Here is a 27,695-nt window from a genome sequence, read left to right as displayed (position 1 = left end):
AATTTTGTGCTACATGAAAGCTACATTGAACAATATGCTCAAGATATAGACTTTAATGATGTATATGCAACTTTGAGTCAAGGCAAACGAGTAGAAGAATTGGACTATCATGTAAAGGACCGACTCTTATACCATTGTGGGAAGTTATGCATTCCACAAACTGAAAGAGTCAAAATAATTAGAGAAGCACACACTTCTCTGATATTAGGTCACTTTGGGGTAAGTAAAACAGTTGCACAGCTGCAAAGATTTTGTTATTGGCCAAAAATGAACGAGACAGTTTCTAGATACGTAAGAGGGTGTACTATGTGTGCTAAAAACAAGCCCAGCAATAGAAAACTAGGTTTGTACACTCCATTACCAGTTCCTTCTCACCCTTGGGAAAGTGTTTCCATGGATTTTGTTGGAGGATTGCCTAAATGTAGGAAAGGTCATGATTATCTATATGTTGTTGTGGATAGGCTCAACGAAATGTGTATTTTGATACCTTGTAATAAACAGATTACAATTGAACAAACTGCAAAACTATTTTTTGAACATGTATGGGTTCATTTTGGATTACCCACTTCCATTGTATCTGATCGAGACACTCGATTTGTGGGGAAGTTTTGGTCAAGTTTGTGGGAACTGATGGACACCAAACTAAAGAAAAGCACAGCTTTTCATCCACAAACTAATGGCTAGACATTAGTAGTCAACAGGACAGTGATCCAGTTGCTCAGAGGATATTGCAGCGAGCATCCTAAGCTTTGGGATGAACATTTGTGTTATGTGCAGCATGCTTATAACAGAGCAAAACATTCTTCTACACAGAGATCTCCTTTTGAGACTTGTTTTGGTTTCACCCCAAGGTCTCCTTTGGATTTTGTCTTTGGTAAAGACACCACAGTTGAGGGACACAGTGATGTGGACAAGGCAACTAGGTTCATTGAACAAATCCAAGAGATCCACCAGGCAGTACAGGAACAGCTGGAAAAGAGCCAAGCCAAATACAAGGCAAGGCATGACAAGCATCGGATGGAGCATAGTTTCCAAGTTGGTGACCAAGTCTGGCTGTATATCAGCAAGGACAGGATGCAAGGTGAAGGTAAAAAGCTAAAGCCTATCAAGTATGGACCCTTCAAGATACTTGAGAAGATTGGTGAGAATGCTTTTCGCCTTGATCTACCAGCTTACATGCACATCTACTCAGTCGTAAATGCAGATTGCTTGAGATTGTTTGAACCCTCTCTAATTGAGGATCCCGAAGAGCAGAGTCAACTGCCTTCTATTGATGACCTACTACCTGAATATCTTAATGAATTACAGAAAGACACAGTTTTGGACAGGAAGGTGAGGACGACGCGCAGAGGAGATGTTGAATACCTCAGAGTAGGGCTCAAGGGTTCAAAGCCGAGCAGTGCAAAGTGGATAGAGATTGGACAAGTGAGACAATTGTACCCTCACTTAGTCGATGCTTGAAAACCAACTTTTGGTGGTCCAAAAGCTTTTTTAGTGGGAAGGCCGTGATCCGAATTGGATCCATGAAGATTATCAAGTACCATGACTATATCAAAACAGGACAGACTTCGAATTTATGAACACAGAGCGATCAGGAAGACCTCTGGACAGTGGCAGATTGCAGCCAGCAAGGAACAACGAGGACCTCGGTCAAAGCGCACTGACCGAGGCCCATGGAGTCCGCGCAGGAGGCAAAACTGGCACTTGGGAAGCCCAGATCGGGAAATGGAGGCCATTTCTGATGCGCGATTAGCGCTAGGCAAAACCCCTTGAGAAGGAAAGGCCCCAAGCGCTCGGTCGCATGGGAAGCCGGGAAACTATGGGGAAAGCACTAAGGCGAAAGGCGAGTCCCGCACTCCAAAACCGGTGGTATATCGGGGGCACCCTTGGGCAGTAAGCGGATTTGGCTGAAACCGAGCGATTCCATTCAGCGCTCGACGCATGTCCGACGGATGAGAGAGAAAACCGCCTCTCATCGCACGCTAATGGTCGAGCAAGTCAACCGCGCGAAATGAGCGAATATCGTAGGATCTGGGGGCTCCAGATCTGACGGCAGAGATTGCGCCCGATGGAGAAACCGGATTTGATAGGGGAATTAAGCCGCGACATAAAAGTTTGAAGTCCGATTTGACCGCTGAGTTGGCAGATGAGTCATTCCACAGTGCAACTGGATTACCAAACCGTCGAGGAAGAGCTGGCACAGTTCGCAAGAGGACAAGTGGCCACTCCCTGTAAGCCGTTGACGATGATGCAGAGGCAGGGAACTCCAAACGAACAGCAGCAGGCGAACTGAAGGGGCGAAAGAGGAATCGAACAGTCGTGAGATAGATTGGCTTTAAGCCATGAACAGACAGAGAACAGGACGACGAAGAAGAGAGAAGAAGAGAACGAAGACAGAGAGAGCGAGAGCAAAGAAGAGACAGTGAAGCAAAAAGCAGAAAACAGAGAGCCGAGCTGACCTAAGGCAGCATCGAGCAGACAGAAAGCTTGAGAGGTTCAAGCAATCCCTGAGAGGATCTGTCGGGAATTGAGCACCACATTGGGCTCCTCCCATTAAAGACCAGAGAGGTCAAGACTTGGAAAGGAAAAGAGTCTGTGCACTCTAGTGGCTTGGGGAATCCAAGAACCACCCTACCAAGCATCATCTGTTTTAGGAGACTCTAATTGAGCTCCTCACTGTAAAAACTCTGCTTTAAAGACACAATAAAAGAAGGCCACCACTGAAAGCTGGACCGGAGACGTAGCCCTGGAGGATAGGGTGAACTCCTTATTAATTTGTTGTGTTCTTGTACTTGCTTACTGTGTTTCTCTTATTGTTTTCCATTCTTCCAGTGTCTGTGTATTTTGCAATCTGATCGATCCATTGCCTAAGATAACATAGACACACACCAGCACATGATTCTGTAATATCTTCATTTATTAATTAATTAATTGAGGTCACTCACAAGTGAATTTCAGATCATTATGTGTCTAAGGTACTCTACTTCTTCCTTCCCAAAAGTGCATTTGAACATCGTTGCATAAAACTTGTTCCAGATGTTGTAGATGCTCCTCCATGTTTTACTATAGACTAGAATATCATCAAAGAAAACTAGCACAAACTTCATTAAATATGGTCAGAATACCTCATTTATGGTAGCCTAGAAGCTTGTTGGAGCATTAGTTAACCCAAAAGGCATTACCTTAAACTCGTAATGACCTTCATGAGTTTGAAAGGCGGTCTTCGCTATGTCCTCGAATCTTATTCTGATTTGGTAATATCCAGATCTCAAGTCCAATTTTGAAAAGTATTTGGCTCCATGAAGTTCATCTAGCATTTTGTCTATGAAGGGAATGGGGAACTTGTTCTTAATTATTATCTTGTTCAATCCTCTATAATCTACGCATAGCCTAAATGATCCATCATTCTTCTAGACTTGAACCACTGGAGCAGTGTATGGGCTTCTACTTTTTGTGATTATACCAAGTTTTAAGAGATCTTGGACTAATCTTTCAATTTCAGTCTTTTGATGATGCGGATATCTATATGGCTTGATGTTGATGGGGTTTGATCCTAACTTGACTTCGATTGTGTGCTCAATTTCTCTTTCAAAAGGCATCTTCAGTGGAAGATCTTGGAATACCTTTTTGTGTTTTTGAATCAATTCATGAACTTCAGGTGGTTCTTCGCTAATCAATTTTGAAGTCAACATTTCCATCTGATGACAGTGCACTATATACGCTAGTGCTGCTTTTCGGATCAGCTTCATCATCTGGTGGGATGATACAATTTGATTCTGAAGTGGTCGAAAACCATATAGCTTATATTTCTACCATTCCCATATAAACTTTATAAATTGTTTTTGATGGTTGACAGAGTAAGTACCTAAGGCTTGCAACCATTGGACACCTAGGACCACATCCACTTCTCCAAGCGGTACAGTGTAGAATGGGGATTCTAGACTGTAGTCTTGAATCTGCAATTTGACCTTATGGCATTTTCCTACTTTTTCGATTTTCTTCCCATCTGCTACCATCACTTTCATATTAGGCATTGGATATGTGAAGATGTTGAGCCTTTTTGCAATATTTGAGTCTAGAAAACTTTGTATCTATTAGAACCATTACATTGCTCTTTTTTATATGTCCTTTTAACTTTAACGTTTAGGGTTTAGATACTCCTGTCATGGATAATAACGAAACTTGCAGAATATTTTTGTTGCCTGATTATGGGGAAAATTGTTGAGAATCCTCAACTTCTTCTATGTCTAATTCTTCACTATCTGAATCATTGGTTGCTTCACATTTATACAAGTTCTTGGTATCCTTTCCTTTAAAACATTTGTGTCTAGGATCCCATTTTTCGCCACAACATTTGCATTTACCCTCTTTTATTCTTTGCACCTCCATATTAGATTTTCCTCCTTCATGTAGATGTGGTGGAATGTATTTTGTATTCTCCACATCAGAAGTTTGGGAAAACCTTTGTCTTGAATATACTCTTTCAACTTTTGGTAGTTGTATTCTTTCGAACTTCTTTTCTACGACTTTTGTTTTCTGTCTTGCTTCTTCTAGAGATGTAATGTCATGAAGCTTAAGCTCATTCTGGAGATATGGTTTAAGTCCAATGAGGTATGATGGAATAAGGCGTTTTTCTGATAATCAATGTACTCATGTAGCTAGAGTTTCCCATTCTCTAATATATTCGTTCACGTCTCCATTTTGTTGTAACTTGTTGGGTGCCATAAAGAACTCTTCTTCTTTGACACCTTGGAACCTATTAAAGAAAGCATCTTTGAATTTCCTCCAACTGATAGCATGTGTCGATTTCTTCCACCACATATACTAATTATATGCTTCGCCTTCCAAATACATGGATACATTTTTTCATTGTCATTATCGATATTGTAAATCTCAAAATACTCCTCTGCCTTATTAAACCATGCTACGTCGTGTTTCTTATTATCATCACATTTGGACAGCTCAAATTTTGCTCTTCATTGATATGTGGCAATCTGTGGAGTGAAGAAAGGAATTTGGGTTGAGACCTGATGTTTTAAAAATTCGGTATATTGTTTTGTGGATTGGGTATGGAAGATGCATGTGGAGCTTAAGGATATGAAATGAGGATTGGGTATGGAAGATGCATGTGGAGCTTAAGGATATGATATGAGTCTGACTGGTTTGATGTATTTGAAGAATCTTATTGTTGAGTAGCTTCATTATTCTGATGTTGTAGATCAGTTGTAATATTCAACTTTTGAAAGATTAGGTTCAACATCCCCATTGCTCGAATGTGATTCTGATCAACCTTATTTGAAATAATTGTGTGGTCCCTTCGAAGGCCATCATAATTTTGCTAGAGTTGATTCTCTATTCTCTCTATTGTACCCTGGAGCTTCTTAATGTTCTCGTCATTTTCATTGAGCCTATTCTCCAGTTCTATCTATTGAAAATTTGGTAGCTTAGGGATGACTTTCTAAAAATAGAAAGTTTTAAAATAGAATGTCTATAAATAGAATTTCTAAAAATAAAAAGTCTAAAATTAGAAATTCCCAAGATAGTAAATCACCTTGCATCAATTGGTAATCAATTATAATTTATTGTCGATGGAAAATCCCTTTTGATCATCAATCAATCCTAATAGTTCAATTTCGACTTCATCATCAATATTATCATTAAATATTATATTATTATTCTTATGATATTATTATATTATTATTAAAAAGAAATTCAAGTCACTCAATCATAGCTCTCGATAATGTTCGCTTACACTCTCATTATTGGGATGGCATATTCCTCTTACACTCTCATTAATGCTGTTACATTCTCTTACACTCATTAAAGCATGTCATAAAAGATTCTCTTACACTCAATAAAAGCATGTCATAAAAGATTCATCTTTCACACTCTTTCATGCATATGTTACACTCTCTCTTAAAGGCATAAGTTACAAAAGGCATGTGTACCTCCTTAATGGCATGAGTTACATTTCCTAAATGGGCATGAGTTACACTCCTCTTGGCATGCGAGTTACTCCTCCTTTATGGCATGGATTCGTTGCTCCTCCTATATATATATGTGCCTCATTCTTTCTCCCCTCACTACTTGTGCATTGTGAAAGAAGAATTCGAACTTGAGAGAGAGTTGGAGAGAGTTGAAGAAGATTGTGAGAGAGAGACTTGGAGAGTAAGAGCAAAACTTGGTGAGCCAAGGTTGATTCAGTGCTTCAGTGTTTTAGTGTTGATTCAGTTGAAAGGAAGGTTGATTTAGTGTGTGCATTTGTTGCTGCTACCAGTGATCTTCATGCTACAGCTTGTTCAGATTTGGGTGTATTTACTCGTTCTCTTGATCTCTCATTGTACTACATATCTCTGCTGAACAATTGATTTCTAATAGAAGAAGAATCTGGTTGGGTTTTTCCCCGGTCATTGGACCAAAATTCTTTGTCTCATTTTATTCTTGGTTGTCTTCTATTGTGCATTTGATTTTAGTTCTATCTACAATTGTTTATCTAATATTGCAGCATAAAAAAAGTTTTGTAATAAGTAAATGTTACAGTATAGAACATCAGAATTTCAACACTATCAGTTTTTTACTAAAAGTCGTTCATCAACATTGTTAGAGTGTATGGAGGTGTATAACAATCCAGCTTAACTCAATTCTTTAACTTTGACTTAATTTTGTTTTTATTTTAGTTTATTATTATTTTTTATTTATATATATAAACTATATTAGATATTAGTTAATTAATAATTAATTACAAAATAATATTATAACTATTAATTATCTATTTATCTCAACTGTTCAACCCTTCAAACGATTTTCGATTTTTATGAGTGCATTTACTCGAGCGGTTGAAAACGATCTTCCAACAGCAATATATGCTTAATTATTAATTAAATCAAATTAATTAATTAATTGTCAGGGGGCATGGGACAGTCAAGGGTGGCCATGGATGGGTGTGTCAATCCTTACCTGACGGAAGAAATAAACAGCGGCGGCGGGTTAGCAAGGAAATGGCAATGGGGGAAACCAGGATTAGACGCGGACGGTAGCTATTGGTATGAACGGTGACGGGGAAAGCGCGAACAACGGTTGGCAGGGTCTGTATTGTCGGGAAGAATATGCAATGGCGGGGAACACTGCAGTCGGGCAACAAAATGGAACGCAACAACAGCGGCGGTAGCTTGGAATGGAAGGTGTGGAATGGAAGAGCGATGACGGGGTATTACAGTAGTGACAGGAGCAACTACGGGCGGCAAAACAAATTACAGTGGTGGTGGAGACAGCGGATGGCTACGGACCGGTGACGGTTGTTGCAGATGCCAAACTGGCTGTCCTACCAGATGAAGCACACACAATTAAATACTAAATTGACAAATTATATATATATATATTGAATGATGATTCTTACAATGGAAGGGCCCTGTCTTAAATACAGCCTCCGGTGCCTTTAGGTGAGGGGGCATGATCTTTTAATCATGCCCTTTCTTAAACTATACGTTAAAACACATTTAAATTTTTTTTACATAACAGATTGCCAAACATGTAAAAGGCCTTGGACATAATTCTAACCCATCTATAACAAATCCAATAGACCAAAGGCCTAATGATAGATTAAATACCTCAATTGAGAAGCCACCATTCTATATGTATAACTTATTATTATTCACAAACACAAGAATAGATGTACACAAGTTTTAATCCCCCGGACACTTCTATAATAGACTGCCTTGAAAACATCCCTTAGAAGGTGTTGCTGAGCATCTGTTATTTCATATCCCTAATTTTGCAAAAGATGCCATGGTATAACAGCATCCCTTACTGATCCATATAATCTACTTTGTGTCAACACATGAACCATGATTGAAATGACTTCTGCATTTATTTCATGAATTCTTTCTTTTCCAATAAAATTATGTTTTGTATTAAATTTTATGAAAAGGAAAATGAACTACTGATACAAACATAGACTTGGCATATCTTGAACAAAAACGAAACACGTACCGTGCTCTGAAAGGATGGCCACTCAATGTATTTTAGCTGTCCTGGCTGTTCCCATAAAAACAATAGTGCTGATTTGAAATCCCTACAATCACAAAGAGTATTTATGCTTTAAATTATATTAACAAAATCTGACCTTAAGATTTATTGACAGTTCTCTTATGTGACTCTATATGGTGACAGTGGAGACTGTAGGAAGTTTAACATCTAGCCATTTTCCAAAGAGAATTTCAAGTAAAGTTAGTGACTTCATGCATCTTGCCCTGGGGACGAAACCAAATTACAAGGGTTTTGATGTTATGACAATTTCTGTGAAGTATATTGTCTAGCTGTTATATGAGGCAAGGAGAGGATGTTTTGGTTTATCTCTAGTCCCAAACATGTGGAAATTGAATCGGTTGAACGTTGCATCAGGCATCATAACCATGGGAGTTTCCTACCAAAAAGGCACAGCCATGCCGTCCATCTGATATACTTTGAATTCATTTCATCTCCGGATGAAACAAAAGTATAAACTTCTTAATCATTTTTCATCGACCACTACAACCACGAGATTACTACCGACTCATTGCAAACACTCGGAAAAAGAATTTAATTGGAAAACACCATAAAATTTACAAGAACACAGACACAAAGACTAACAATCAAGCTAGATACATAAAAACTTAGAGCCTTACCTGGCTGCATCTTCATTTTGTTATGGATCATATTCATGGAGAATCAAGCAGCAGAAACAAGATTAAATATGTTCTGCTGTACCATTTTCCAAAGACTAAAAAATGAAAAACATATGTCATTTATATAATATATATTTGTATGCATGTTATCTATACATTAAGTTGCAAAGTGAAAAGCAAGGGACTAACCATTACAGCCCAAGTTCAGAACAACCAGATTATCAGACATCATGAGATGAGTGGCATGAAAAATGACAAACAAGGACACATAGATGAAGATAAAAGAAAAAATGTTGTTCTTAACAGAAGAAGATTAACAATGCAGCACATGAAATGCTCCCAGTTTGTGGGAATCTACACCCAGCATTTCCCCATTCCAGGGAAACTAGGGAAGGGAGAAAAATGCCCCATATATGTTGGGATTGGGAATGCCATCAAGAGCATTGCTCAATGCCAGATCCAAGGTCTTTTCATAGATAGGATGGGAGCAAAACATCCCAGATCTGGCAGTAGGGAAGGGAGAAAAATGCCCCAGATATGTTGGGATTGGGAATGCCATCAAGAGCATTGCTCAATGCCAGATCCAAGGTCTTTTCATAGACAGGATGCGAGCAAAACATCCCAGATCTGGCAGTAGGGAAGGGAGAAAAATGCCCCAGATATGTTGGTATTGGGAATGCCATCAAGAGCATTGCTCAATGCCAGATCCAAGGTCTTTTCATAGATAGGATGGGAGCAAAACATCCCAGATCTGGCAGAAATGACACGAGGATTGCTGGGTACATTCCCGATGTTACTGATTAGATCTGGGATCATTTCCGTAACGTTCACAAGACACTGCCACCTATTAAGGAGAATCAAGGAGAATCCAAAAGCTCCTTAATAGGGAAGGAGTGTTAGCCTCTTACTCACATAAACAATCATTAAGTCCTAATGTACCACCTTTATTTATTTCACATCTTGGGATATAGTTTTTATCCTAAGTATGTTTCTAGAGTTTCTAGATCCTATTTTCTCTCATCCTACATTATCTCTTTTTGAGGTGTCAAGGTGAGAGCAATTGAGGTGGTTTCTTCATTATATTATATATTTATATCATTGGAAGATGAATATACATTGTGATTATAGATTTATGTCTTGAGACCTTTTCCGCGAATTTGTCTCTCATATTATCTTTTTGTTTTTTATATTTAATCAGTTGGCGTCAGAGCCATGGGCTCAGAGAGATTTTGTGAAATTTGTGAGAATTTTCATGTGTGAAATATGTGTTGTGTGTAGAGCCTGTGCGTGCTGGTAATTATTTGTTGGTTTATTATCTTGCTGGGCTGTGTTCTTCAAGGAAACCTGCCTAATTTTGTTGCTGCTGAAATCCATGTGAGCTAGCGTGTAATGCAGAGACCCATCTGCGCGCGAATAGTGTTAGGATATTCCGACACATAGGATATAGTTAAGTTCAACTTGGTCTAGTATAGAGTTAGGTTAGAGTTAGGTAAAGTGTGTTTCTTTACCGTTGTACATTTTGTAACTTACAATCCGACGGTCACGATATGTAGTGATCCGACGGTTCACTCTCACCTCGGTATTACCGACACTTGATCCGTGGCTTGACACCCGATTGGTCCATGAGTTCTATTTAAAGCGCATGGAGGGTCATTGTTCGGGTAATCCGTGCATGAGAGAAGCTTATGTAAATTTTCATTCTTTGATTAATAAATTGTCTGTACCCACGTTGGGACAGGCCGTGGACTGTTTCCCTCCTTGCACTCTGAGGGTTTTAACCACGTCAAAAATACTGGTGTATTGATTTGAGATCTGGTTGTGAGCGGTGTCCTTTTGGTATTCTTCTGTGGAACTTACCCTGTAAATTCCTACATGGTATCAGAGCTATTTGAGGGCCGCGTCCGTTGGTGATCCAAATCTGAAGCCGGTAGAACTGCATGCGGCTGTCGTTTCCTAGATCTGCTGTTTCTGACTGCTTTCGGGCCGAGAGGACTGCTCTGTTGCATTCGGAGCATCTGTTTCAGTGAGGAACCCCTTTCGTTTCACGCGAAAAGGTTTCCGGTAGCCCTAGCTGCGTCATTTTTCAGATCGGGAGGTATACAGTGTTTTTTTTTGCAGTTTACTGTCATTTTCTCTCTGCTTATTTCGGTTTCGGTTTATTTAGCCTTTTTTTTTTCCCGGATCTATACCTTTCATTTCTGCGTATGCTCTTTGCCCTGCGACTCTGTGCGATCTGGGCAAATCAGAAACAGAAAGAAAGGATTTTTCTCATGCGTATGCTCTTTTCCCTGCACCTTAGTGTGATCTCGGAAAATCAGAAACATTGAGGAAAATATTTAGTTTTTCGGCTAAAAGCTAACTTTGAGATTTTTTTTAAAATTTCTAGTTTTTTGGCTAAAGCTAACTTCGAGCCGTAAGGTTCGTTTTTCTTTGGATATTCGTGTTGGGTTTTTTGTTTTGTGTTTTGTAGGGGAAAAGAGTCTTCCCAAGGCAAGCACGCAAATCGAGGCCCCCCCCCCCCCCCCCCCCCCTCTCTCTCTCTCTCTCTCTCTCTCTCTCTCTCTCTCTCTCTCTCTCTCAAATCTTTTGTATAGATCAATTGGTTCAAAGACCTTTTAAGAGAGTAGAGGTCTTGGGTTCAAGTCTCCATTTTGTGGGGGCGGATTTTTTCATTCCCGCACATTCGCGCACTTTGCCGGCAACGTCAACAATTTTTTTTCAAAAAGCCATAACTTCTTCATCCGGAAGCCTTTTTCAGAGCCGTTTTTTTTAAAACCGCCTATTTTTTCGAGATCTATCCATTGGACCACTCACTTTCAGCATCTTCAGCTTCAGTTGTTTTTCAAAAATGGAAAGTCCATGCCAAGTCATTCTTGACAGCACTAACTACTTCCAATGGGTCGCCTACATGGGAGATTTACTTAGAAGTAAAGGTCTCTTCAGAATAGCCACAGACCAAGAGAAGAAACCCAAAGATGAAGACAAGGCCGAAAAATGGGAAAATCGACAAGATCAAGCACGTGGTTTGATAGGAATGTCTGTTTCTCCTGATCTTAGATTCCACATTGCAGAAATTGAAACTCCTCATGAAGCATTAGAAAAACTTGCTAAAGTTTTTGGGATTAAAAATGAAATTAGATCCCATCAACTTGAAAATGAGCTGCTTACTTTGGATCCTAATAATTTTTCTTGCATTGAAGATTTCTTGTCAAAATTCAAGAACCTTAGATATCTCTTGGAAGGTGTTAAAGTTAAGAAAGATGATGGTAACCTTATTTATTCCATCCTCACTAAGTTAGGGCCAGCCTACTCTGTATTTGTTTCCACTTTCCATTCTACCAGGGAAGCTTTCATTTGTCAAGGCAAAGACTACAAGCCCCCTTCCTTTGACTCCTTTTGTGATTCCTTAATAAGAGAACAAGAAAAACTCTTACACCTTGGTCTTCTTAATCTTGGAAACTCTTCCACAAAAGCGTTAGCCGCCCAGCAGTATCCAAATTCAAAGAATCCTAAGAAGTCTTATCCTCAAAGGAATGGTCCTAAACCAACTCAGCCTCAAGATGAAAGATCATTTCAGCAATATGATAAGCCCAATAAAAACAAATGGAAGAAGACTGAAAGACATTGTAACTTTTGTAATCGAGATGGCCACTTAGAATCTAAATGCTTTAAGAAGATGGAAGCCTTGGAAGCCGCAATGAAGAAACATAACATCCATCTGGAGCCTACTTCAACTTCAACTTCCGGAACGGCATTTTCTGCATGTCATCGTCAATCATCTCAGTCTGGTTATGCATTAAATGTATCTTCTTCTTCTTCTCATTCTCATGAGTGGCTCATTGATTCTGGAGCCTCTTGTCACATGGCCAAAAACCAAGCCATGTTTTCTTCTTTAAATGATTGTAACACCAAAAATATATATGTTGGTGATGATAGATCTCTTAATGTTGTAGGGACTGGAACTGTTCATCTAGACAATGGTCAGTTCAATGATGTATTATGTGTTCCAAACTTATCCTGCAACCTTCTATCTGTCTATCAGATAACTCATTCAGGTGAAGGTAAAATCGTTGAATTTTCACCTCATGATGTTGTAATCAAGGATCTAAAAGATCCTAAACAGATTCTAGCTACTGGTCTTGCTGATGATTCCAAAAGGTTGTATAAGTTTCACAACTTTGGGTCATCCCATCTTCCCTCAGTATTTGTTGCTCATAATGATGAAGTGAGCAAACTTTGGCATGAGCGGTATGGTCACTTAAACTATCGCTCCCTTCAGCATCTATGTAAAGAAAACATGGTGACAGGTCTTCCTATGGTATCTTGCAAAGATGGTGTTTGTTCCGGATGTGTACTCGGAAAACATCATCGGGACAGTTTTGACAAACGTGCCTCTTGGCACGCCTCAGCCCCTTTACAGCTTGTGCACAGTGATTTATGTGGTCCTCTTCCTGTTGCTTCATTCTCTGGCTGCAAGTACTTCTTAACTTTCATTGATGATTTCTCCAGACGCACTTGGGTATACTTCTTAAAACTCAAGAGCGAAGTATTTACCACCTTTTTGGCCTTCAAAGCATTCGTTGAAAAACAATCTGGACATCAAATTCTTAAGCTAAGAACTGATAATGGTGGAGAATATGTTAAAAATGCATTCATCACTTTTGCACCGAAAATGGCATTCAAATGCAACATACTGTTCCATACACTCCACAACAAAATGGTGTAGCTGAAAGGAAAAATCGCACTTTAAAGGAAATGGCTAATTGTATGCTGCAATCTAAAGGACTCAGTCTTAGTTTTTGGGCCGAAGCAATTAATTGTGCAAATTATATAATCAATCGCACTCCTACTAAGGTTCTAGAGAATATCACTCCAGAAGAAGCTTGGAGTTCCATTAAACCAGATGTAAGTCACTTTCGTGTGTTTGGAAGTGAAGCATGGGCCCATATTCCAGATGAAAAGCATAAAGCCTTAGAACCTAAGAGTGAGAAATGTACTTTTGTTGGATATTCTGAAGATGTAAAAGGCTATAGACTTATTCCATTTAAGTCCAAAAATGTTATCATTAGAAGAGATGTAAAATTTGATGAAAATAAATCGGCCTGCGAGCCTAGTCCGGCGGATGTGCCACCTCTTCCCATCTCTTCTATCTTTGAGAACATTTCTTCTTCTGATGATGAAAGCGAGGATGATAATCCTTCCCCACCTTCTCAGGATCCTCAACTTCCAAGATGGGTCCGTGCTACTCGGGATGCAGCAGGTGATCTTGCCGGTGATCCTACAGATCAGCGACGTACACGTTCTCAGTTTGAAAGAGCCTCTTCTTTACTGGCTCAAGCTCCAGTAAATCATGATCCTGACACTTTTGCAGAAGCTTCAGGCCATCCACATTGGGAAACAGCTATGAATGAAGAATATCATTCATTGATGACAAATGATACATGGGATCTTGTTCCTCTACCAAAGGGACGCAAACTTGTTAGATGCAAATGGGTTTACAGAACCAAGTATGGACCAGATGGGAAAGTTGATAAACATAAAGCTCGTCTAGTTGCTAAGGGCTTTTCACAGGTTGAAGGCATTGACTACACTGAAACCTTCTCTCCAGTTGCCAAAATGAACTCTATCCGCCTTGTTCTTTCCCTTGCTGCCTCTTTAAAATGGGAAGTCCATCAAATGGATGTTAAATCTGCCTTCTTGCATGGGGACTTGCAGGAAGAAATCTATATGGAACAACCCATTGGCTTCATACAAACAGACTCCAGCCTCGTTTGTCGACTTAAGAAATCCCTTTATGGCCTCAAGCAAGCTCCTCGAGCTTGGTATGCCAAAATGGATAGCTTTCTTTTAGAATCTGGCTTTTCTAGGTGTCATTCTGACAATACTGTCTACACCAAGAAAGTGGGCAACTCTCTCATCATCCTTGTTCTTTATGTTGATGATCTTATTCTTACTGGTAGTGATCCCAACCTTATAAACCATGTGAAGTCCAGCCTTAAAAAGAAATTTGAAATGACAGACTTAGGACACTTACACTATTTTCTCGGTCTTCAAGTCTTGCAATCCCAAGAGGGTATTTTCCTTTCCCAGTCCAAGTATGCTTGTGATATTCTTCGTCATTTTCACATGGAAGACTGTAAGCCAGCCCCTTCTCCCTTTCAGTCTGGAGTCAAACTTTCAGTCTCTTGTACTTCTCCTGAAGTTGATGCTACCTTATACCGTCAACTTGTCGGAAAACTCTTGTATTTAACCCATACTCGTCCTGATCTTTCCTTTGTTGTTGGCCTTGTTGCTCGTTTTATGCAAAACCCCCGTGAAAGTCATTGGAAAGCAGCTAAAAGAATACTTCGTTATGTTCGAGGTACAATACAGTTTGGGATTCATTACAGTGCCAAAGCAGCTCCTCTGTTAGTTGGTTTCACTGATTCTGATTGGGCTGGTGACCTTGATGATCGGAAGTCTACTGCCGGTTATGTCTTCACTCTTGGTTCAGGACCTATTACATGGGCTTGTAAGAAACAGGCTGCCATTTCTCTTTCGTCAGCAGAAGCAGAGTATCGTGGTGCCGTGGAAGCTAGTAAGGAAGCCTTGTGGCTTCGTCAGATCCTATCAGAGTTTGGCTTTGAGCAGCAGCATCCAACCACACTTTGGTGTGATAATCAAAGTGCCATTCAGCTATGCAAAGATCCAGTCCAGCATCAGCGCAGCAAACACATTGAACTACACATGCACTTCATCAGAAAGCTCATTCTTGACCATGTTCTTGAAGTGCAATATTGTCCAACGGATGATCAGGTTGCAGACATCTTCACAAAGGCTCTCACAGAGGCGAAGTTCACTAAACTTCGATATATGCTTGGAGTTCAGGAAGTTGTCACTAAGGGGGGATAGGCTCTAGTGCCTCCTTCCTTCTCCTATTGTGTCATATTTGTAAATCCTTCAATCCTATCCCAAGTTGTTCTTAAGGGGGGATGTTAGGATATTCCGACACATAGGATATAGTTAAGTTCAACTTGGTCTAGTATAGAGTTAGGTTAGAGTTAGGTAAAGTGTGTTTCTTTACCGTTGTACATTTTGTAACTTACAATCCGACGGTCACGATATGTAGTGATCCGACGGTTCACTCTCACCTCGGTATTACCGACACTTGATCCGTGGCTTGACACCCGATTGGTCCATGAGTTCTATTTAAAGCGCATGGAGGGTCATTGTTCGGGTAATCCGTGCATGAGAGAAGCTTATGTAAATTTTCATTCTTTGATTAATAAATTGTCTGTACCCACGTTGGGACAGGCCGTGGACTGTTTCCCTCCTTGCACTCTGAGGGTTTTAACCACGTCAAAAATACTGGTGTATTGATTTGAGATCTGGTTGTGAGCGGTGTCCTTTTGGTATTCTTCTGTGGAACTTACCCTGTAAATTCCTACAAATAGATCTGTTCACTGGAGTTGAAACCATGTGGAGCCATTGCTGTGTGGTTTGTTGATAAGGCCAAAGAGAAGACAACACACACCAGGAAGTGTTTGTGAGCTGAGAAATCGCTGCCACACTGTCCAAGATGTGTATGTTGCTGACAAAATCATCACCTAAATGAGGGAAGGATTGAAGCCCAAGGGCCAATACCAAGTTCCGTTCTTACTCTCCAAGTCTCTCTCACACTCTTTCAATCCTTCACTAGTCTCTCCAACTCTCTCTTTCACAAGTTTGAAGTCTCCTTTCACAATGCACAAGTAAGCAGGAGTGAAGATGAAAGGCACATATATATAGGAGAAGCAAGGAGTTCGAGCCATGAAGGAGAGGAATAACTTGCATGCCTTGAGGTGGAGTTACATATGCCATTTAAGAAGGAACGCATACCTTCGTAACTCATGCCATTAAGGAGGTACGCTTGCTTTTATAACTTATGCCATAAAAGAGGTGCGCTCGTCTTTGTAACTCATGCCATAAAGAGGAGTACGAATGCCTTGAAGGAGAGAGTGTAACTTATGCATTGAAGAGTGCGTAAGAGGAATCTTTTATGACGAGACTTTAATGTGTGTAAGAGGAGTGCTATGACGAGTCTTTAATGCGCGTAAGAGAGTGTAAGAGGAGCGCAATGAATCCATTAAGTGAGAGAGAGAGAGAGGTACTAGTGCCATCAAGGAGAAAGAAAGATATGAAGTGGCATGATTGATTGCCAAGAAGGAAAGGTGACAAGTATTTCCATTTTGATAATAATATTAAAGTGTCATAAAGATAATAATAATAATATTAATGATAATATTGATGATTAGGTAAAAATTGAACAATTAAGATCAGTGTTGAAAATATCGGTACCGGCAAAATATCGGCGAGGGTCCAAAAAACATCTTATCGGCAATATCAGCGAAAATATCAGCAAAATATCGGCAAGCATAAAAAATGCATAATATATTCATTTTTTTCAGATTTTTAAACATATAAAGCAATAACAACATGAAATAAACACATTGGCACATAAATATGAAGAAAGCACCGATATATATGATGTCAAATAGAAATGATACATCAAAGGCAATACCAAATCTTGCTGATCCTTGATAATTGTCCATTCAATGACTCAAATGTGGAGAACCAATACAAAATAACATCACATATATAAAAGTATCTCATCATCATGAGTTATATGTAGCAAAACAAATAAAACTAGCAGCTATCTATCTAAAATCACTGCCCTCTCCCCCTTTTACGAGAAAACATGATGGGTTGTTTGCCAGGCCTACCCCTAGTAGTAGAAGGCCCTGGCCCTGCCTCTGCACCTAATGTCAAATAATGAGTGCTAGGTATGGAGCTGTGCTCTCCTATATCTATAGCAAATGGTGTTGATGCTGATGCTCCCACAGTGTCCTCCTCCTCCTCCTTCTGCTCCTCCTCCTCCTCCTGCTCCTCCTCCGAGTCCTCCTCCTCTTGTTGCCCCTGTTCTAATGGATCATCTGGCTCTAACCATGAAGGTGACTCCTCCAAGATGGGCTCCTCAGACTCCACCCTCCACTGAGACAATACATCAATATTGTCTAAGGAAATGACATCTGGATCCATTGGTGCTTCTATTTGCCTCGTTCGAAGTCGGATGTTGTAATGCACATACACTAAATCATTGAGGCGTGCGAACTCCAACCTGTAAGAGTGTCAAAAAAACTAATGAGTCTTGACTCTTGACACTTGAAGGTCATAAATTAAAAATTAAAAATTACAATAAGTGTAATTGCTCAACTAAAGGCTGGAGCTCAAAGTTATACCTATTGCGCTTTTTTGCATGTATTTTCTCAAATACACTCTAATTGCACTCACACCCTGAAGAGCTACATGTTTGACTCAAGATTCTTATGGCCAATTTCTACAAATTTGGTGCCCTTGCACCATAGCTTCGCCACCAAACATCTACAACAAAATAAAGAAATAAAAAATTCAAAAACTTAAAACATAATTAAACTTTCAAATAAAAGTTACATAATTGAATTTAAAAAAAATAGAATTATAAGTAAATTCTAAATTAAAAATTCTAATTTCTAATGAGTGATGACTTGTCACTTACGTGGCATGAAGAGGGTCCTTTCCCTAATAGCATCATCAAAGCCAAATAGGCCAACACAATCCCGATAAAACGGTATCTCGTGATTGATTTTGCTACGAAGCTCAGGATCAGGTACCATCCTATGAATACAGGAATGGAGCCCTTCCATCACCTCGCCATCAAAATAAAAGCAGCATTTGTATGAAAATGCGGGGTTGAGGAAGAGTGTTGCTGCATGAATGGGTCAATGAAGCATCCCTGTCCATCGACTATCAATCACATCCCATAACATCATATGCCTATCAAGGCCAGCAGAACCCTTGTTTGCATAATAAGAACGAATGGCCTCCTTGGCCCTATCCATGGCCTCATACAAATAAGTCATTGTAGGCTTCTCCCCGTCTACCAATCTGAGAACCTTTAGTATAGGTTCACTAACTGAGCATGCTTCTTCTACTCCACGCCAAAACGTCTCAGAGTACACCATTTTTGCAATGGCTTTCCCGTCCTGTCTTCTGCTGTATCTACAATTACGCCAGTCATCAAACACAAACATCTGCTTCAACTCGAATTGACATCGAAGCAAAGACTAAAGAGTAATAAAGTTTGTGGCAAAACGTGTGATCGCAGGACACCGCAACTCCTTGTTTCTAGTGAACTTCCTCATGAGGCTAAGAACAAAAGCATGGTTATAAATAAACTTGGGGACGCTCCTAGCCATATCAACCGCCTCCTTGATGAAGGAGAGTTTCCCCATATCCTCAAGCAACAAATCGAGACAATGTGTTGCACACAGAGTCCAGAACAATGTGCGATGCCTCTCCATAAGCATCTTGCCGGTAGACACATAATTAGCTGCATTGTCTGTTATGACTTGCACCACATTCTACACACCAATCTCCCGAATGAACCCATCTAACAACTCACATATCGTTGTTGCATCTTTGATATGTTCTGATGCATCCACTGATTTAATAAACATGGTACCTTTAGGACAATGTACCAAGAAATTTAGAAGGGTCCTACCCTTCCTATCTATCCAACCATCAGACATCACTGTGCATCCAGTAACTTCCCATGTTTTTTTCAACTCCGCCAATCTAGAGTTGATGTCCTGCTTTTCTGCTTGAAGAATTGGCCCCCGCAACTCCTCATATGTAGCACTTTTGTACCCTGGGCCCACAACAGCAATAGCATCACACATTGGCTGCCAAAATGGATTGGTTTTGGTGATGCTGAGAGGTAAGTCGCTCCAGAAAAGACACCTCCCCATGACTCTATCTGCTTCTTGCTTCTCCTTTTTTTTAACAAGTGATTTTATGCCAGGTTGTGATCCATGTCCTGTTCATGGAACAAAAAATGATGACCTCGCACTAGCAATAGCAGGTGATGTTGTGGAGCCCCTCCCACTACCCTCAACATCAAAATCAAGAGAAGATATCCCGAAAGATCTACCTGCACGTTCAGCCTTGTTTCTTTCTGTCTCTTCCTTCTTTCTGTCTTTTTCATCAATTGCCTCAAGAGCTTTTTGTATAAGCTCCGGACTAGAAACTGTACAAATCCCAACATCATGTCCAGTGAGTCTAGCCAGATGGTATTTCAATCGTGTAACCCCTCCTATCATCCTAGTCCCACACAATTTGCATGTAAGATATGCCCAATTTGTCCCACCATCAGGCTCCCCATACTCCCAAAATGGGTCCAAGGCTTTTGGCATATTTGAATTTTGTAGTGAGCTAACTCAAACCTAGGGCACCAAAAAAAAAATTGGAATTAATAAGTAATAACCACCTCATTTTACAAAATATTTTTTTTGCTACATTATTTGCAATGTGAATTCAATGAAAAACCATAAATGACAATAAGAGGGTGCATTTGAAAGTTTAAAAAAAAATGGAGTTTGCTCTCCAAATATGGAGAAAACCCTTGCATTTGCTCATGGGCATGAAAATCATAGCAAATGGGAATATAAAAAAACAAAAAAAAAAAAAAAAAAAAGAAAAATGTTTGTAGGCAAATAGGCAAGCAAGAATAATCCTAAAACTATCAAAAAATTCATTAACATAGGGGTTTATTTGAACATACCTATTAATGGAAGAAATGAAATTGTCTCACTGTTCTTCAATCTTAGATCAACAAAATCTTCGTTGTTGGTGGCGATAATGGCTATTCAACACTCAAATCCTCCTTGGCAGCAAGCACATAGCTCTCCCCTTCCTTCTCCAGCAATCAGAAATGAAAATGAATGAAAAAAAAAACAAAATTGGCCTTTTCTAGCCGCGGCGGCAATTTTTTGTTGTTGCCCGGCGATATTTTCGATCGTAGCGCGATATTTTCCCGAGATATCGCCGATATTTCGGAAATATCGCGATATTTTCAGGGAGACAAAATATCGCGATATTTCCTCGGCAATATCTCGTCTCCCCGAAAATATCGCGATATCTCCGAATGTCGGCGATATTGTCTTCACTGATTAAGATTGATTAAGGATAAGTTAAGTGATTTTCCATCATCTATACTTGATTACCAATTGAAGCAAGGTGATTTACTATTTTTGGAAGGTCATGCTTGAAATGATAGACATGACTTTCTATTTTTGGTAATTTACTCTAGAATTGTTAGAAGTGAGATTTTATGCAAGGAAATTCATCCCTTAGCTGCCAATTCTCAACAAGGTCTTCTAATAGACACCAAGGTTTTAGGGTTTTGATGGAGTTTTATGGCTAAAAACTTGCATAGACACCAAACAAAGGATGACGTCACTCTAAAAGAGGAGATTTTAATATGCAACAATGCTAGATTTTGATATTATATTATATCATTGATGCAATTCCTACTTTAAGAAACATAAAACATCAAAATAAATTTATTTTTCAGCAATTTTCACATAAAACCCTAGCCCTAAACCTAGGTATCTAAGAAAAAGGAAAAAGAAAGAGGAATTTTAATTAAAGATAGATGATCAACACAATTTGTGCCTTATTCTAAATGGGCTTGATGGAGGCCTCTAGGGAAAAGTTCAATGAGAACGGCTTTGTTGGGGTAAGGAGGAATGACTACAGCATCCACAATTAAAACCCTAGCCATTTTCACACTGTTTGGAAGAGAAGGGTGAATGAATTTATGATGGTGAAAAGTGGAATAAGGCTCTCTCTATTTATATGAGGAATAAGATGCCTTATTTCCACTAAATTTACAAGCAAAGCCCTAAACAAGTTTGCTCAAGTGTTCAACAAGTGAGAGGTCACACGCTGACCTCAATACAGCTCAAAAACATAACAATAAATGCCAAATATCTCATACGTGTGGGAAAATAACAAAGTTCAACCAAGACACTAGGACAAGGGGGACATGGGTGTGAGGAGACACACAAGGGGGATGTGTGGAAGTACCCTCAAATTTTAGGTAAATTTAGGGGGGATGGGTAAGCGTTGGGGTATTCAAATTCATATTCAATAATGAAACTAAAAATACATTGATCCATGCATAATTGAATTAAATAATGAAATACACTAATCCATACTCATCATTCTTATTGATACATACATTATTCATCCATAGACCACAAGATTCCATAATGAAATACATTTATCCATCTTCATCATTCATCATTCACCATTCTAAAATCGACATTAATTTAAAAATTATATTCATCATTCTAGATTCTAAATTGATTTAAAATTAAAATCCATCATTCATCATTCTATAATTTAATTAGTACTAAGCAAAATAGACTATAAATCTGAATACTGAAATAGTAAATTGATATAACTTAAAAATAGTAGAGTGACGAGTCAAAGAGTTAGTCTAAGGTACATCGAGGGCTTGGTGGTCTTGATTAAATACTAATTCCATACCTTCGTACATGACAAAATCCAATGGATACATTGCAATCTCCCCAATCCTGAAATCTTGAAAAATTGTTTAGTCTGCCCGATTTTGAGTGAGATCTAAAATTCTACTTTCTCCATATGAAATCCAATGAGGCCAAAACCACTCTCAAACATCCTAAGTCATTTCATGGTAATGTCAAAAATTTAAGTGAAAGAATGAAAGATAAAGGAGAATGTCACTTTTACTTCAAGAATTTAACATCACTATTAATTACATAACATTATTAGGGCCCTAGAGTTGAATATTAAGCTTCCCCACTCATAAATCATTGTTTTTGTCATGTACCCAATAAATAATTTTGCTAAGTGAAACCCTCATTTTTGCAATTTTGGCTTATAAAACTTAGGAAAAGTGGGTCAAGGAACTACTTACTTTATTTTTGGAGAAAAAGGAGAAATAAACATTAGAGAAAATAAATTTATTTTGTAAGTGGAATGTGGGGGCCACTCAAAAAGGGAATTCAACCCCCCTAGAGAAACTCACACTAGGAGAAAGAAGGGGAGTTTGAACTTATGGAAAAAGGGAGCCACCATTTTTGCATCTTTTGCTCATCTATTTTCTGGAGATCGAACTCTCTCTTGGACGTTATTCAGCACAAGAGGAGCTGAGTTGTTTAGCTCAAGAGTTTCAACAGAAATTCAACCTCATTTCAAAGAACTTTGAGTGTCTCCCTAATGAGGCTTTGGGGAGTCTATTCCAAGACTTCCATTGGGGTTTATTGTAAAGATTCCAGTCAGAATTTCGCACTTCCTAGGTGCAAAAGAAGAACTACGAAGTGCATTTGGAGTAGCTTCTTTCCATTGTGGGTTTCGGGCTTTTGCAAATGATTTTCTCTTGGTGGGAGGAGTTTGGCACCAAATTTCAAAGTTGAGCCAGTGTCTTATTGTTGGGTCAAATTTCTCTTTTCCAGGGCCTGCGCAGGGGTTGATAGACAGAGATTTCACATGGGTTTGGAGTTGGTGATTGCTTGGTGTTTTCATGTTGGAAAGTTTGCCCATTTTTGGAGGATATTTGCAACAATTTCTCAGAAGTCCGTAAAGAGAAGGGAGACTTAGTTGTGGTGACAGTGGGCTAAGCCTCCATCGTTGCCCTTAAACTAGCAGTTGCCCTCTTAGGAACCCCTTTTAGGTCCCCTGCTGGTTTGAGTGGTAACAGAGCCTAAGGCTAATTTTTCAGAATTTTTGGAGCAGATTTGAGGGCCAAAACCACAATTCACCTCTAGCAGCAGCAGAGTTTTTTTGCCAGTGCAAATTGCCAGATTGAGCTATTCCAATTGGAGTCTGTACAGTATTTCACCTGGGTGTTGCATGCTTGCAATAGCAAGCCCAAGTCCCATTTTTCCTCCACTGGTGTACTCATATTTCGAGATCTAATACAATGGCTCAAACTTTTGGTTCCATTATCTGTGTATACTAATTTGTGGTTGTGTTATAAATTTTTCTTTTGTTGTAGCGAATGCATGCATTCGATATTTATTGTTAATTCTTAATTAGGAACATTACAGTGGTATCAGAGCATGTTCTTGGCCAGCTGTGGACAAATTAGCAGGTGATGCCACCCAAGTACCAAGGAGTAGTGTTCCAAAGAGGCAGAGGCAGAGGTAGAGGAAAAGGTCATGGCAGAGGAGAAGAGCCTGACCATTTTTCAGACACAGAGCTTGATAACACTAAAGAACTCATGGAGGACCAAGGAAGAAATGAGCAGCCTAGGCAAAATGCGAGAGACCCATTGTTGGAGGAGTTAGTGAGATCGAACCAGCAAATGATGGCATAGAACCAGCAGGTCATAGACATGATGAGGCATATGATTGGGCTGCAACTGCAGAACATACAAGGAGGGCCACAAGGAGGGGCCAATGATGGAGAAGGAGGGTCTCGGACAAGAGAGGGCAGTCATGTGCATGCACGCACAAACCAGCAGCAGAGCACCCATACCTATGGCCAAACAATGAGACCCACGATGCCTCACTTCCTAGAGGAGCCAAAGAGAGAGAGGGAGCTAGATGCATTTGTTGAGCTGATGAGATCTTTCACCGATGGAGTTGATGAGTACGAGGCATTGGATCCCAAGGTCCAGAGAGTTTTATCCTTTGGGGACTATTTCCACCTAAAGGAAAAGTATAGATTCGGGCAAGAGTACCTTTCAGAGGAGGACAGCACCAGCAGAACCAGGATGCTCAAAAGATGGCGAGGAAGGTAATGCTACCCTATTTTGATGGATCAGCTAAAAGCTCAGCCAGGGCGTGGATTCAGAAGTTAGATACATACTTCCACCTGAATCCCATGAGGGAGACAGATGTTATCAAATTTGCCACACTTCACTTGGAGGGAGATGCGCAGGAGTGGTGGTATCATGGATTGGTCACATTGGGGCATGCATCGATTACATCATACACTGAGTTCACGAGGAGGTTAGTGGAGAGATTTGACAGGAAGGACCCTAAGTTACACTTTTCAAGGAGATGCCCAACCTGAAGCGGACAGGCAGTGCTGAGGTCTACATGGCAGAGTTCTAGCTCTGACATCTTGGAGACGAAGTTGATCATGTTGTTCATTGAGGGGCTGACAGAGCCATTATATGGTTGGGTGCGAGCTTACAGACCGGTGTCATTACAAGATGCCATTAACCAGACCAGGGACATGCTTGATGCAGTTCTGAATACCAAGACATCAGCACCTCCCAGGCCTCCCTTTCCCCAGAAAGGTAAGAACATTAGACCTCCTCAAAAGAAATGGGCAGGGCGAGGACAGCTGGATGACGAGACAAGGAGAGATCTCCGAAGTAGGAAACTATGCTTTACTTGTCAAGAGCCATGGGCACTAGGGCACCGGTGCACCAAGGGCAATGCCCATTACATAGAGGTGTTTTCTGATAGTGAGTCGGAGGATATGGATGAACCGGAGACAGATGGAGGTGATTGTGGCTCACAGACTATGGAAGGGGGATCACCCCCACCACTTAGGGGAGGAGGACCACCACTACCTACAGGAGTTATTGCTTCGCTTCGGGGAGTTTTGAAGTATTTGACATTGAGGATCAGGGGCATAGTGCAGGGACAACGAGTGTCTGTGTTGGTGGACAGTGGGGCTACCCAGAATTTTATTGATGCACAGTTGGTGGGGCATAGAGGCATACATACAGAGGCTTCCGAGGGATTCTCAGCGCTAGTGCCAAGAGATAGATCATAGGACCATGCAATGCTCGAGATATGTACCCCATATGACCCTGACCATAAGGAACTACTCTATGACAGACCATTTGTTCATTGTTGATGTTTTGGACACCAATGTGGTGATAGGTGTCTAATGGCTATATTTTTTGGGGCGTCACTACAAATAGGAAGAAACTAGACATGGAGTTTGATGGTGTTAAAATTGGCAACTAGGGCCAAACTCCATGTGGGTCATCTTATTAATGGAAACTAATATTTTTCTTGGATCCCTCTCATCGAGAGGTGTAGGATTGATCTAAAGATCATCCGATTCCGATAAGTATTCATGGAGATATGAATTTATTTGTGTTATGGAACAATTCGTCAAGGTCGGCCAGCGACCAAATAAACCCCACTTGTGCTCAACGTTTTAGTATAAATAGAGGTGGCCTTCAAGTCATTTCAACACACTTGGGATCTCTTCCTCTCTAATTATCTTTGGGTTTTAGTAGGAGGAGAGATCCTAAGGGATAACGTTGCCCTAATCCAGAGGGCAGAAGTCGAAACTGTCGAGAACTGTCGGAACTGCCGGGAAAAGCCAGAACTGCCGGAACTGCCGGGAATAGCTGGAATTACCGGAACTGCTAAAACTACCGGGAACTGCCGGGAAGAGCCAGAACTGCCGGAGTTGTCGAGAATAGCCGGAACTGTCAGGAACTGACGGAACAGTCGGGAACGCTGACACAGAGGGCAAAAGCTGGAATAGCTGACACTGCCGAAATAGCGGGGAAAGCTAACGCATAGGGCAGAAGCCGGAATTGCCGGGAACTGCCGGAACTGCCAAGAATAGCCGAGAATAGCCGGAATTGCCGGAATTGTCGGAACTGCCAAAACTGTCGAGAACAACCGGAATTGTCGAAATTGCCGACACTGCCAGGAATTGCCGGAACAAGCAGGAACGCTGATGCAAAGGGCAGAAGCCGGAACTGTCGAGAACAACCGAAATTTCCAAAACTGCCGAAACTGCCGGGAACAGCCAGAACTGCTGGGAATAGCCGGAACTGCCGGGAACTGCCAGAACGATGGGGAACAACCGGAACTGCCAGAACAGCCAGAGCATCTGTCTCCGAAGGAGAGCAGCATGCAAGGGACAACTAACTAACATTGGGACAGTTGTATGGTACTTAGCAGCAAATACACCAAGCATGCAATGTTACAGTGAACATGCAAGGAACAAGATGGGAAGCTAGTAGTATCGAGGGGCATGCATTCATATCCACCAAAGACAATGTCATCTCACAAGATGGAAGTTGATTTGAGAGATGGGGACATAGCATGGGCAGTTGAGCTACGCATCTCAGAGTCGAGGAAACAAGGGCAGCGACCACACCCAGATATTTTGGCATTATTAGAGAAGCATCATGGAGTATTCAGAGACATACCACCAGGCCATCCACCAGACAAGGGCTTTGAGCACACCATAGAGTTGGAGGAGGGAGTGTATGCAGTTATTACTACTCCCTACAGGCATCCCAAGGCATACCGGGATGAGATTGAGAGGGTTATTCAGGAGTTGTTGGCATTGGGGCACATTAGGCCCAACTCTAGTCCCTTTGCTTCTTCAGTGGTGTTGGTGAAGAAGAAGGATGGGACCCCTCGCATGTGCACTAACTACAAGGCCCTAACAAGAAGACATTGAAGAATAGGTACCTAGTACCACGCATTGATGAGCTGATGGACGAGCTCAGAGGAGCCAAATACTTCTCTAAGATAGACCTGCGTTCGGGATACCACCAGATTCGAGTGAGGGAGCAAGATATCCCGAAGACCGCATTCTGGTACCACTATGGGCATTTTGAGTTCTTGGTGATGCCCTTTGGGCTAACTAATGCACCAACAACCTTCCAGTCTTGCATGAACCATGTGTTCCACAAGCAGCTGCACAGATTTGTGTTGGTGTTCTTTGATGACATTTTGATTTAAAACAAGACTTGGGAGGAGCATTTGGAGGTCTTGCGCATCCTGGAGGAGCAGCAGTTTTATGCCAAGATGTCCAAGTGCGAGTTTGGGTTGACAGAGATGTTGTATCTGGGACATGTGATTGGAGAGGATGGAGTTAAGAGTTCATCAGGAGAAGATTAAGGCCATTATGTATTGCCCTACGTCCAGGAATGTGACGGAGTTGCGGGGATTCCTGGGCATATGCACCTACTATAGGCAGTTCGTGAAGGGGATTTCTAAGCTAGCAGCACCCCTCACATATTTGACAAAGAAAGGGATGTTCGAGTGTACAGACATGGCACGGGAGGCTTTTGAGTGCCTCAAGAGAGTGATGAGGAGTCCTGTTTTAGCTTTACCTGATTTTTCGCGGCTTTTTGTTTTGGAGTGTGATGCATCTAGAGAGGGCATTGGGGCGGTTTTGATGCAAGGAAGCCATCCGATTGATTTCAAGAGT

The 27,695-nt window shown here is 40.6% G+C and overlaps 1 protein-coding gene across 6 annotated transcripts in view; it reads right to left on the bottom strand.

The window, feature by feature from the left end:
• Positions 1–27,695, bottom strand: part of LOC149244398 (uncharacterized) — a 175,213-nt gene that overhangs the window by 25,251 nt on the left and 122,267 nt on the right. For all 6 annotated transcript variants that reach the window (XM_089367987.1, XM_089367986.1, XM_089367988.1 and 3 more), the window contains one exon: positions 7,990–8,071. In XM_089367987.1, coding sequence (XP_089224113.1) covers positions 7,990–8,071 — 82 coding nt within the window. The remainder of the gene's footprint in view (positions 1–7,989; positions 8,072–27,695) is intronic.

The sequence above is a fragment of the Pinus tabuliformis genome, chromosome 8 (genome assembly GCF_031772625.1).
Source record: "Pinus tabuliformis cultivar Carrire ecotype Pingquan chromosome 8, CPIR1, whole genome shotgun sequence".
NCBI classification, from domain to species: Eukaryota; Viridiplantae; Streptophyta; class Pinopsida; order Pinales; family Pinaceae; genus Pinus; species Pinus tabuliformis.
Note: the sequence above shows the minus strand (reverse complement) of the source record. Positions and strands in the feature narration are given on the sequence as shown.